Here is a 13003-nt window from a genome sequence, read left to right as displayed (position 1 = left end):
CTTGCTTTTCTTTGAAAATACTTGCTAGACCTGAAAAATTCAGGGCATAAGCTGCTTGTTGATTACCAAGGCTTATGAAGAAAGAAGCAAGTCTTCCTCACAATGGAATTTTTTGCAGCTGCCCCATAAGACTGTGATGACACCCAGTGCTAGAATGCTGGAGTGACAGTGAGAGGGGACGGACAGGGAATATCCACCATCCTTTTTCATTATATGTGGGAAAAGACCTATTGCATGAACAAAAGCAGACAAAACCAACAGGCCACATTCAGTGCATGGAGGCAGGACATGCATTTCTCAAGTTAAGTAAAGCAACCAGAGAAGAGTTTTGTTTGGCCCTGGATTGTCAGTACAGGAATTAGACTAAACAGGAAAAATAAGAAAAAATTCAACGCCATTAGACTATCAAGCTCAAATCACAGCAACTTTAACATGTGGCAGAAAGGTTCCCTTAATACTGTGTATGATTTTTTTTCCTCTTTTTTATTCCAGTATTTTCCAGTTCTACACCTTTGTTATTTTAAAAGTCCAAAAATATAGGAAAAAGTAAGTCTTAGGTTCTTTTTATTTTCAACTGTGTATGTCAGATAGCTTTAGAACAAGCTAACATTACTGTGGTTCAGGTGTATGCAACTGGTACAGTTCAGTAGTACATAAACAACTCTAAAACAAATGCACCATAGAAATTAAATTACCAAAAATAAACAATATTAAACTATGTAGGGTAGTAGGTAAAAATAATTACCTTTAGGTCTTGCGCACTAAAAGAAAAATACCTAATTATTATTATTGAAATTATGAAGTTCTACTACAGATTAGTGAGATATATTACAAAGAAAAAAGAAACTTGAGAAGTCGTTGTCACATTTTGGTTTTGTTCCAGTGATGTACAGTCACATGAAATCTTACATCAGTTTTTCATGAAATTAACATCTGGTTATTTTAACTACAATATTTCATGTGCTTATAATGTTTGTTTGTTTGTTTAATTTTTGAAAAACTTGCATGGAAAAACATTTAAAGTAAAATAACGTTGCAGGTTGTTTAAGATTCCTTATGGATTACGGGAGTAAAAGCAGTCAGGAAGCTGCAGTGTTTTTAACATTGGTAAACAAATACTGGATTAAAGTGCAACAGTCCTTTTGGCAGCACACCTGCTCTGGGCTGAAAGAAAATATTTTCCTCTCTGCAGAGAAGCGATGAAAAATTTCAGTGTCAGGCATGTTTCTGTCGAAAGTCAGTGATGGCCTTCCAGAGTGTGCATAGCATTCCCCCCCTGTAAAGAAAAAAATCATACAGATGCTCAGGCACAAAAATATTCTCTGGCCTGAAAGCATTCCAACTTAAGTGCCTTCTGGTCTTGCTCTGGTTTTGACCAACGAAATTCAGTGGGGAGGCTGATCAAAGGTGAAATTTAACATGCAATACTCAAATAGAGAACAGAGTCCTATCCTGATTACAGTACAGGGCAATCTTTCCACTCTTCAGATGCCTGCTCTCTGGAACTCAGACTTTTGGTCCAGAGGATCTGTATCACCCACAGCAAACTTTCAAAATTATGGAAGTGTTGATTATGGAAAAAAAATCTTAACACCTGCCGTATTTTTTTTTTTTTTTTTTTTTTTTAATTAGTTACTTCTTTTTAAATTGACTTGGCACACACAGAGTGTTTGGTAACTTCTATTGTTTCTACTTAAACTTGGTTCTGCAGTGACACACACACCCCTGGCATGATTAGGTGAAATCTAGTTTTAGTTGTAGTCCATGAGTAGTATTTCTGAAGTTTGATGACGATGATAAGCTACAGAAAGTTTTACTATCTCTACCTTTTATTTTTTTTAAAAAAGCAAGGCTCTAACGGCATATCCAGCATCTCCAGGTGTAAGGTAAAAGCTTTACTTTAAAATTTTCCCTTTACTTTCCTTTAATAGAAAAGCTTATTTTAGAATGTAAACAGCATCAGCTGTTTATCAGGAATGAATCTGTATACAAAGACATACTGGAAACTGTTACGTATTTTAAATTAACATTGCACAATCCGATAAATAGACTTAGTATCAGTTACTTTAACAAAACACAACCCCTACTCAGCACGTATCATTTAACTGTGAAGCATTACCTCAGTCTCAAACATTTCAGATCATCTCGTGTAACATAGCAGAGAACATCCATTAATGTATAGTCTTCAGCCAGGAACTACAAAACGAAGTTTAAATGAACATTTTGTTAGAAATATAATCTAACTTTCTCAGCTTTATATACCATCTGCCCTTAAAAACAGAAGTTTAAGTTTATAAGAAACCAAAGATTGGGCCAAAATGTGGTACATGTAACAGATTAATCCACATTGTTTCTAGAAATACAGTGGAACTACTTAGTTTTTATAGTGTATACACTACTCTGACACACCAGGCACAACTTGAAAGGTGTCATGCTTTTGCAGCTACTCAAAACTTCTGTCAACTGGCATTTATACTGTTATCACTGATATCTCAGAGTCACAGACTTTGATGAACACAAATTAGAGCATAATTAATATCACGTTTCACTCATATGGAAATTAAAAACAACAGTTAAGACCTACCTTTTCAAAACTGACATCTAAATTTGATGTACTTGAATTTCAAAGAAGCTTTAATCTGATCTGTAGGAGGGATAACTACATGCAGGTTTTCCTAAGTCAGGTGAAATTCTGAGATGCTCAACACCTCTAAACTCTGAAATTATATAATAAGGTGCAAAGCAGAGCAATCTATTTCAGGAGATTTCACTTCTACACAGTTAGCTAAGGCTGAACACATACCCTGTATCCAGGGTTTAATGAACAGAAACTGCTGCAATGTGTAAAGACCCTGGAAAATTATGAACCAAAGCAAAACTGTCTATTTACCAGGACATTTTATTCCCTTATCCCTAACCAGACCTAGGAATTATTAACAATACTGTATTTTTATGAAGGTCTTCATACTCATGGCTTTTTCCTATCCTCTGAAAACAAATTAATCTCTCAAAACATGCTAAAATAATTAAATAGGTTTGGTATCTTCTTGCATTGAGTCGCAAAACAGTACTGCAGCTGTGTCAGAGAGCGAACAGAATCATTGCTACCTTGTTTATCGTGGCCTCATCAGCTCCTTGAACACTCAGCCAGTTGATAAGATCAGGGTCTTCGGTCCCTTTGCCAGTGGAATGACGATGACAGACAGACAATCCAGGAATATCTAGAACAAGCATTTTTGAGAAAGGGTTTTGTGTTGCCAAAGCAACCTCCTGTCATTTTTGACTGCTGAAGCACTTCCTTCGGTGAGCTTTTCCTTCAAGCTTAGAATACCAGTATCCCCATAAATAAAGATAAATGTCAGTTCCCAAAGCACGCACCTAATTACAGTTTATAGACAGTTATACACCAATTACTCTACTTGGGTAGGGGTACAGTTAAAAGAAGTGTGAACATTGATACAGATACATTTTCTGTCCTCTTTGGAAAATGATTTCACTAGTACAAGGCACATCAATTTCACTGTAACTGTTTCCACACTGATGTTGTTGCATCAGTTTAACTAAACTCATACAACTGGTGCACAGGCAATGCCTGAGACTGAGGATCAGCTGCTTTTGGAAAGCAACACTTCTTTGAAGCATATTACATGGAAACATCAAACTGCATTAGCACTTCCACCTTCTTCAGGGCAGATACACACCAAACTCAGCTCCCCCCAATAAGCTTTAAGTTGTATTTACATCACATTGCTTAGATCTTCCTGAACTTCCAGTGTAACAATGGTAACAGTCTGTAATTCCAAGAACACATACCTAAACATACTAGACTATCCTCTTTAGGATCCTCACTCTGTGGGATACAAGCCTTGTACTCTGCCATATAATCACAATCATAAACACATAAATCATACCATTCCTTGTACTGTGATTAACAAAGTCAGTAATTTGTTTCCACAACGTACAACCTTACTTCAAAGCAAACCCTATCAGAAGCACAATAAAGTACAATAAAGCATCTTTGCTGAGACTGGCTCAATAAAAAGAACAGTTTAGCTGCCACCGTCTTCATCTGTAGCCAGTACGAGACTTTTTCTTGAAAACTCTTCTCACCTATTGGCTGTGACCTGAGCTGTAGGCTTCTGATCTCTTGATCTTTTTCTTCTATAGCCTGATGTAAGAGGACTTGAAATTCTCTCTCCTTTTGAACCAGCTCCTCCAACAACCTGTGAAGTAACGAGAAGGAAGCACACATTTCCTTAAGCAGTTTCAGATTTTCAGGAAAGCAAAAAAGATCTAACTACACTTAAACTGGAAACCTTCTTGACAGAGACAAGGACAGACTTCTTCAGCTTTCATTGGAATATCCTCTCACTACAGGTTTATTATGACCTATATCAAGACATAATCATTCACTGGCTCCTCTGAAAAAAACAAAACAAACAAAAAACCCCACCCCAAACAGACCAGCCATATACACATCTACCCACTGAACAAGTAAATTTCAGAGAGATTTCTACAGCCAGCATTCTGTTTTAAACAAAACTGTGTAACTGAGAAGAGCAAATTTCAAAACGTTTCATAAACCAAGGGCTAAACTTTGTGACAGAATCCTTTGAAAGCAAAAATGCCAGTTCACATCTCTCCAGTAGGCATTTTCAAAGGTATGGCAAGGGTGGAGCTGTGATGAAAACGTGGCAAAAACTAATGGCTGCATTTTCTAAATGGGAAATAGGTTCTTATCCACACAAGGGCTGTCCTTTCCTCACATATCAGGCACTTGGTGTGAAGTGAAGAGTGAGAAAAGAGGAGGCAAAATACATTGTGTCCTCTCATAAGCAATTACTTCTGAGAATGTCAAGTGGAAACAAATTGGAACCCATATATGACTTCAGAACACAAATCCAGAGACAAACCCAGAGAGATTCAGTGGTCAGCACCTTTCAAACTGACCAAAAGAAAATAGTCAGAATACAATGGAAAATTAGTATGTGAAACTGCTGCAATCTGTATTTTAGAAAAGCAGTTTAGTAAAAAGGAGAATTTGTGAGTATGTATTCAGGAACATGGTCAGAGAAATCGCACATGGAGAACACACCCATAAACCTATCACTGACTTCTGAGACTTAGGAAGTTCTGCCTTCAAAGAACTGCAGCACCTCCATCCATTCCTCGAAGCCTTCGTCAGTCTGAAAACTATGCAATGACTTTTCCATCCTCTTTGTATGATTTTTAAATTTTATTTCATTTCTTTATACCAGTTGAGCACAGCAAACTTTTTTCTGGAACACCAAAAGATAGGGACATTCTGGAATTCAGCAACAGAATGTGCAACAAAAGCACCTTACCTGCATTTGCATGGAAATAAACAGCATCTCATATAATTACTCTGTAAAAACATCTAGCCCTACTTTCAGCTTGCACGCAGGCTTACCAGCAGCATAGCTGCATTTGAGTCCTTCCACCCGAGCTAACAATTCTTAACAAGTCCACTGTGTGTGTGAATAGAGCTGCTTTGTGCCTCTGTGCACATCCACAGCTTGGATAAGCTCAGTGCAGACTGATATTCTGTCCAGACAGGTGTGCAGTCACCTTTCAGCTGATTTATTCCTCCTCTATCCACTCTGGTTGAAAAAGGCCTTCAAAGCCAAACAAATAATCAACTATTTTATCTCAATAACTGCTTGCTGCTTATGCCAATAAAGCTTTATTTAATATTTAATACAACTGTCCATATTGTTTACCTCAAAATTTCTGCATGAATGACAGGATGTGATGATTTGGCCAAAGGTTTTGCATTGGAGAAATTTACAAAAGCAAAGTGCTAGAAAACAGTACCTCTACAATTGACCACTTCTGATGCTACTCCCCATCATAAGCTTGGGAAGCAAGGTGAGACAATCTAAATTATTTATGTATTTAAGTGTATCAGCAAGGCAATCAAAATATTTCTCAGTGGTCACCATAAGCAAAAAAGTGAATTGTAACATAAGAACTAAAAAATACTGATACTTTATTAAAAAGAGTACAGTTTAATCAATTAATCTAATTGTGGCAAAATTCTTGGACACATTTAAAAGTAAAGTGCAATTTAACATTTTAATTTAAATTGAAACAGTAACTACAAAGAATGTTCTAGCAGCATAACAACTGTCTTTTTGAAGATGTTCTCTATCAAGGTCATATTCAAAATGTACTGAGGTTAGTAAGAAATCCAGTGTCATAAATCAGATGTTGCAAAAGCAAAAATATCTACTTTAAACAGACTGGTATATTTAACAAAATTATGTAGAAAATTATTTGGATAAAATAATAGAGACATATTTTTCTCTGACATTTCTTAAACAAATAAAAACCCCAAAAGAACTACTTCTCAGTTTAAAGTGGAATATGTATATTTCTGGAAAAATTCAATATCCCAATTTCTGCCTTATTTCTTCTTTTAAACAACACATCTATTTGCCCTACCTTTCTCTGATGAACAAAATTTATTTAATAAAAAAAGTTATGCTTGCTGTTAAGCACAGAGCCTGCTGCAGTAAATTCTGTGCACAAAACCTGTCTGAAGCGGTTTCCTTGTGAAGTTCACGTGTGGCTGTCAACTAGCTTGAGTTCGTTCCCCAAGAATAACTCCAGAAAAGAACAGCAAGTTCTGCCTCAATGGAAACAAAGCATAACACCACTCATCAGCCATACACAGCATGTGAAGGAGAGAAAAAGCAGAAGCTTGGCAGTACACTCAATTTTTTACAGACCTTCCTTGAAAGGGCACCTGAAATCAAGACTGACCTTAACCTGCATCACTATTGTTCTGAAATGAAAAAAACTAATTTAAGTGATCAGTCATAGCTAAACAATGTCCATCGTTTAAATGAACAACTTGCAGTACTATGGAATTTTTATACTGTCACTAGTATTCTAGCACATTCATTTTAAAAGCAAAATAATAGATACTGTCACAAGTAGGCTGGTGTCTCCTGGTGTCCAGACTTACCTGTTTGTCTCTAATTTTAGCCTGCCCAGCTGGACACTCAGTGATCTGTGAGCAGCCTGGGAGTCATGGGATACTGTAGAGCTGAGTGTGCTTACACCTGAGGTAGCTACTGCATCTTCCATGACAATGCAAGGCTGTTGGATAGTTTGATTCTGAGGCTGTTCATCTTGATCTTCAACTTCTACATCGTCTTGATCTGCTGTATCACTTTCAGATGCAAGACTAAAATGTGGCCTCAATTCTATTAGCAACATTAAAATATAAGCAAAACAAAAACCATTAAAGATGTTAAACACTAAACCAAAAGCAGACCTAAACTACTATTTATAGATCATCCTACAGCTTTAGTTAAAGCAGACCTGAAATTTCTGTAGCAAAAGAACAGATGATATTTTTTAGGGGGTTCACTCAGACCATAACAACATCTTAGTTTATACTGATTACTATTCAGCCTATTAAATGTTCAAAAGCTCTAAAAAAACACCAAAAATTTGGATGAATAGGATTCCAGATTCGGATATCACTTAATGTCAAATTGTGCTGAAGTATTATATGCAGCAGAAGTACTTTCTTTTGCTGTATTCCATTCTCAGTGGTTTGTAATTTCTTATGTGTCTGACCTGAAATGTTTTATTAAACAAATAACCATTATTTCTCTTATATCCAGTTATTCTTGTTGCTGCTATTCTGGAATATTTAGCATTCTCTTATTGTAAGAATACTGTGTTTACCAAAAACTGTATCCAAAGATATAGAGAGGAAATAACAGACCCCTTTCTCAACAATTAAAAGTAGCACACTTCCCTTCTACTTATCAGAGAGAAGACTGCCTATTTTGCAATGACGTACATCCCCGAAACAGCGGACACAAAGCTATACGTGTACTCTAGTTTCCGTTATTCTCTGTTTAAACTACCTGCTAGAGCTGACCAGGTATGCATGATGTGTACACAAGATGTTATACTCCTACAAAACCTATTATCACAACAATATCTGTCAATTCTAAACATTTAATATAAATCTTCCTTCCTTTAATTGTGGCTTCTTACTGCTGAGCACTCCCTTTAGTCTCCTCACTAAAATATGCTTTTTTTCTGAATCACATTTAGTTTTTGTCCTTTCTGCTGAAGAACTAACAAGTACATTTATCTTCTTTACCAAAGGGACATCCATTCCTTGATCTATTTTGTCTCTTCATTTCAATGCTACAAATCTTTTCCAAGGCTGAACATACTAAGATCAACAGAGCTTCTGACCAGGAGCCAGAGACACTTTTGAGTGTTCCAAAAAGCACATAATTAATCTGCACTTTGTAAAACACCTTCCGAAATTGGCATGTGCTGGTAGGCGGTCTGTCTTTTGGATTTCAGCATTGTGCACCTCAAAAACATTAGGCCCCAGAGCAGCTTAGCCTACTACAGCTCACTGTGTTCCACAATTGTATAGATGACACATCTTGGAAAGGCGCTTTCCAAAATAACTTGTACAACACACTGATTAGTTTTTGAGTTGCAAAACAGATGGCAAACAGGAAAAAGGCCACTGCTGGTTTCAAAACCTTAAGTGAAGCATCATAACCACAGCTCTAAAGCACATTTAAAGAGATCAGACAATAAATATTTGCTGAGTATTGAGAAGTGACTCACCTGGGACTAGAATAGTAATAGCAGTCTGCACAGCTTTTCTGATTATGCTATCCAATGCAAACATCCAGTGTGGCTTGATGTTATGATTTCGGAGAACTTTATTGACCTGGCAACAGAGAAGTCAGTTCAAATAATAAACCCCTCAAATTAAAATTGTAAGATATATCAGCATTATATAAAGTGTTTGAACTTGTAGTTGCTGTATCAAAGTGATTGAAACTATTTTATGTTGTCATTAAACAACAAAAATAGCAACACTGTCAACTTCCACCATTTTATTACAAGTCATGCAATATTCTGTATTTTTTTACCAAGTAATAGTTCCTGTATTAGGTGATTTCTGATGACTGAGATACTTAACTTTATTTAACGTTCATGAATGTGGAGAGAAACTTAAAAAGAATGCGAGCAAGACAAATACCAAGGACTATATTGTGAAGGACTTGTAACTTAAGCTAATCCTGTTATTTTTTGGCATTATTTTCACTGCTTGCTCTGAGCAATACTTATCTATTTTAAAGTGCAATTGTAGGAAATATCAAAGAACTAATGTAATGCTGCTCCTTCTTGGTTCAGAAAATAGTTAATTAATGTTAGTTTAATTAGTCAGGGGACTTCATATGTATGCTGTGCCATTTATTCTTTCCTTCTACTTTTTACTTTGTACAATGAGATAGTTTTCTACCCTGGGTTGCTCCTAATTCCCCACAGGCCTGCTTTAAAATAGCTGCCAGCTCTATTGCCAGGTGCCTCGATGGATGCTTGCCACTTGCAAGAATGTCTCTGCCTTGGGGGAATTGTTTTCCAACTCCCAAATGACAGAGAAGCAGCAGGTGGGGCGACAGTGCTACAATGAAATGCCAAGTCACAGTAAGCAGCAATAGCACAACACAGACTTGATGCTGTTTTCCTGGCATGGAAGCAGTCCAAAGCAACAGACTCTGGAGTAGAACTTGAGAAGTTGCAGGAAGATACAAACACAACTGTATTTAGCAAATGATGAAATTATTCAAAGCCTTAAAAAAACCCAAACAAACAAAAAAGTAGCAACTACTGCTTACTAAAAAATGTGGCAAGAAGATACTTCACTCGGGTCTTCCTAAAAAGGGATTAGTTTAATTCTCTTACACTGTGACAACCCCTCTGTAACAAAATGACTGAAGTTACACAAACGACGCCTTCAGAAGATAGGTAAGAGTTAATAAATGTTACTAATCATATTATCATTGCCCCAGTGCAGTAATTCAGTAACTTACATAGGTACCCGTACTGTGTTTGGCTGGGATGGAGTTAATTTTCTTCAGAGCAGCCCATACAGTGCTATGTTTCAAACTGGTGATTCAAAGACAGCCTTGATAACGCACTCGTGTTTCAGCTGTTGCTGAGCAGAGCTTGCACAGTGTCAAGGCCTTCTCTATTTCTTACGCTGCCCCACTGGAGAGCAGGCTGGGGGTGGACTAAAGGCTGGGTGAGGACACAGCCAGGACAGCAGACTTGAACTGACTGAAGAGAGATTCCCTTCCACAGCAGCATGCTCAGCAGTAAAACTAGGGAGGTAGTTCTTACAGAGGAGCTGTTGCTCAGGGACTGGCTGGGCGTTAGTCTGCTGGTGGTGAGTAGTGATTGCTTTTGCATCCACTTGTGGGGTTTGGCGGTTTGTTTTGGGTTTATTTTTCCCCCTTCACTTATTAAACAGTCTTCATCTTGACCCACAAGTTTTCTCAGTTTTGGCCCTTCCGATTCCCTCCCCCATCCCGCTGAGAGGGAGTGAAGGAGCCACTGGGTAGGGGCGTTCCTCTACCTGCCAGCCAGGGTCAACCCACCGCAGTGCCTATGTCTGCTCGGCTCTCTTGCTAACGGCCACGAGATGGCACTTGGACACTGTGCTGGTGGCACTCACAGAGCTGTCGCAACGCCAGGGCAGCCCGGCCTGGGCCCGACACCGGGGCAGCGGCTGCCTAAGGGCCCAAAAGGCTTCTCCATGGCCCGCCCAGGCAGCGCCACTCCTGCTGGCAGCTCTTTGCACCTTCCCATACTGACTGCTGCCGAGACACGGACATGAGCTAAGTGCAGCCTATCCAAGTACCGAAGAAGCATGAAGTAACCTGGTCAAGAGCACAACAACCCACAGCAGTGTGATTTAGCTATTTAGATTTTCAGCTCAAAACTATTTTTTCTTGGTAGCTCCAATGAGGATATTGTGATTATTACACCTTGTTACCTGAGATTACCTTAGTAAGTCCTGAGAACAAGGGAATTACCTTCCCTCAGGTCTAGCAATATCCCAGTCTCTGCAGTATCTCAGCTCTTGATACCAATCTGTATTTCAGTGTTTTTACTATAGATATCTAACGTATATCCAAAAAAAATAAGACAGGGCACATATAAAGCAAAGTTTTTCTTTGAACTTCCTGTGGGTTCCCCCAGTTAAATAATAGAGATAGTTATAAAAGAGACAACAGTTAAAAAACAGCAACTTGTAACAGTGAAGTTCACAGAAGAGGCTAAAATTTTTATTCCAAAGAACATGACTCAGGCAATTGCCACCGAACAACCAATGCCCAGCAACATCTCCATCAGAAAACCAACCCAGATATTTGTACTTTTCTCCACTCAATTTTTTTCATGACCTTGTAATGTTTGAGCTTTTTTTCCGAATGTCAAAACAGTAGTAGCATGAGGCTAAGTAGAATGGAGAGCTGAAGTGAACTCAAAGTGAAAACTCAGAGAAAACTTTTTGTGGAAACCTCTCTTACAGATTCATTTCACACATCATTGGTTTGTTTTGGTTTGGTTTTTTTATAAACATCATCTAATTCTTGTCAGTGCAGTCTATGCAACAAACAGTTCACATGCTATGCAATCCTTCCTGACAGCTCTTTACTTGTCAGAGTGCCCCATGTTTAAATATTAATAGAATCATCCACTTCAAATGCCTGCTTGGATTGTCATTTCCTTTTTACTACATGACTTCAGCCTGGTGATGCTCAGCACATCTGCACCCTCCCATGTTGGTTATTCATCTTAATCCTTAAGTCTACTTGCTTGTGAAATAACATTTAAATACATAGATTAAGAAGAAAAAAACATTTGCTTTCCATAAACTAGCTATTTAAAGGGTAACCATGTGTATGCTTTGTTGCTCACTGGAGGAAATAATAAAATTTGCATTAATTAATGACAGAAAAATAACCTATTTTTCTTCCTTCTTATCCTGCTTATTATAAATTGAAATGAAAATGTCTAGTTTGGCAGAAATCTGCTGCTAACCCAAAATAGTAAAGTAAGAACTCAATATAATATTATAAGGTAGACAGACTACTATTGGGGGCATAGAGTGGTTTAATGTATTAGTTTATAAAAGAAGTTCAAGAGATCTGCATTTATGTAGGACAAGCCTAGTATTCAGTGTTGGTCTTTTTTACCAGAAAACCCTCCAAAACAAGATTTTTTAAAAAAGGCTTTCCTGCTTTAGTATTATGACATAATGTTTACACAACTATGCTGAACGTTCTAGACCTTTAATCAACAAAATCTCAACAGTTGTGTTCAGTTGTGTCCTGCCAAAGGATCATGTGGCAACCCAACCAACTTGGCTGTGGGCTGGATTTTTGTTATTATAGGTTCAAAGCCCTGAAATATTATTGTCTCAGTAACTCTAGATGGAAGTGAATGAAGTTCTGTTTGCCTCTGGTTTTTAGCTTTTTTTTTCTTTTTTTTTTTTTTTGGCAGTTTTGCTGCACAACGTTCTTAGTAAAAATGACAACTTACAGCATCTTGAAAACCAAACAGCACGAGCTGCACTTGACTGATACCATGGCTGTCGAAGTCCAGCTCCAGTTTCAGTTTTGAAAGAGTGGTTGCAATGATTTTACGATCAGTGGACCGTACAAACTCTCTGAGGCTGGAAACGAGCGTTGTGATATGTTCCCATTTTAGCTTGGGTTCTTCAGCTCCCTGGTAGAAGAGAGAGGAAAATAAATAGTTTTGATAGTCATATTTTGAGACGTATATCCAGATGGAATTTAGTCAATAACATCAGCTGGCAATAGGGATTTTCAGAAACTCTGCTGCTATGGTTAAGGGAAAGGTGCAGCTGCAGGTCAAATAACGGTAGCAGCATAACTAAAGCAGTACAGGTTTATACTGGTGAGCTCCCTGCTAATGCAGATTACTTGATGAGCAATTAGCTGGCTTTGTTTTATATCAATTGGTGAAGTATATAAGCACACTACAGTCCGTATGTCTCATTGTAGAGCAGTGAAGAGATATGAATAAATACACTGTGCACTGAATACTACAAATTACTCTTAATTGCAAACAAACACATACTTTGCAGTGCCTCTAATTTCAGAGTGCCTCTGAG

The 13003-nt window shown here is 37.8% G+C and overlaps 1 protein-coding gene across 1 annotated transcript; it reads right to left on the bottom strand.

The window, feature by feature from the left end:
• Positions 1-552: 552 nt before the first annotated feature.
• LOC104530851 (mitogen-activated protein kinase kinase kinase 5-like) lies at positions 553-12594 on the bottom strand (the record flags this gene model as incomplete). The annotated part of the gene is made up of 7 exons (XM_010175557.1): positions 553-1276; positions 2120-2196; positions 3109-3221; positions 4111-4223; positions 6992-7232; positions 8638-8743; positions 12409-12594. Coding segments are annotated over 7 exons (897 nt in total), but the record flags the coding sequence as incomplete, so codon positions are not given.
• Positions 12595-13003: the final 409 nt, after the last annotated feature.

The sequence above is a fragment of the Antrostomus carolinensis genome, unplaced genomic scaffold (assembly GCF_000700745.2).
Source record: "Antrostomus carolinensis isolate BGI_N321 unplaced genomic scaffold, ASM70074v2 scaffold37789, whole genome shotgun sequence".
In the NCBI taxonomy this organism is placed as follows: Eukaryota; Metazoa; Chordata; class Aves; order Caprimulgiformes; family Caprimulgidae; genus Antrostomus; species Antrostomus carolinensis.
This window is presented reverse-complemented; position numbering and strand designations above follow the sequence as displayed.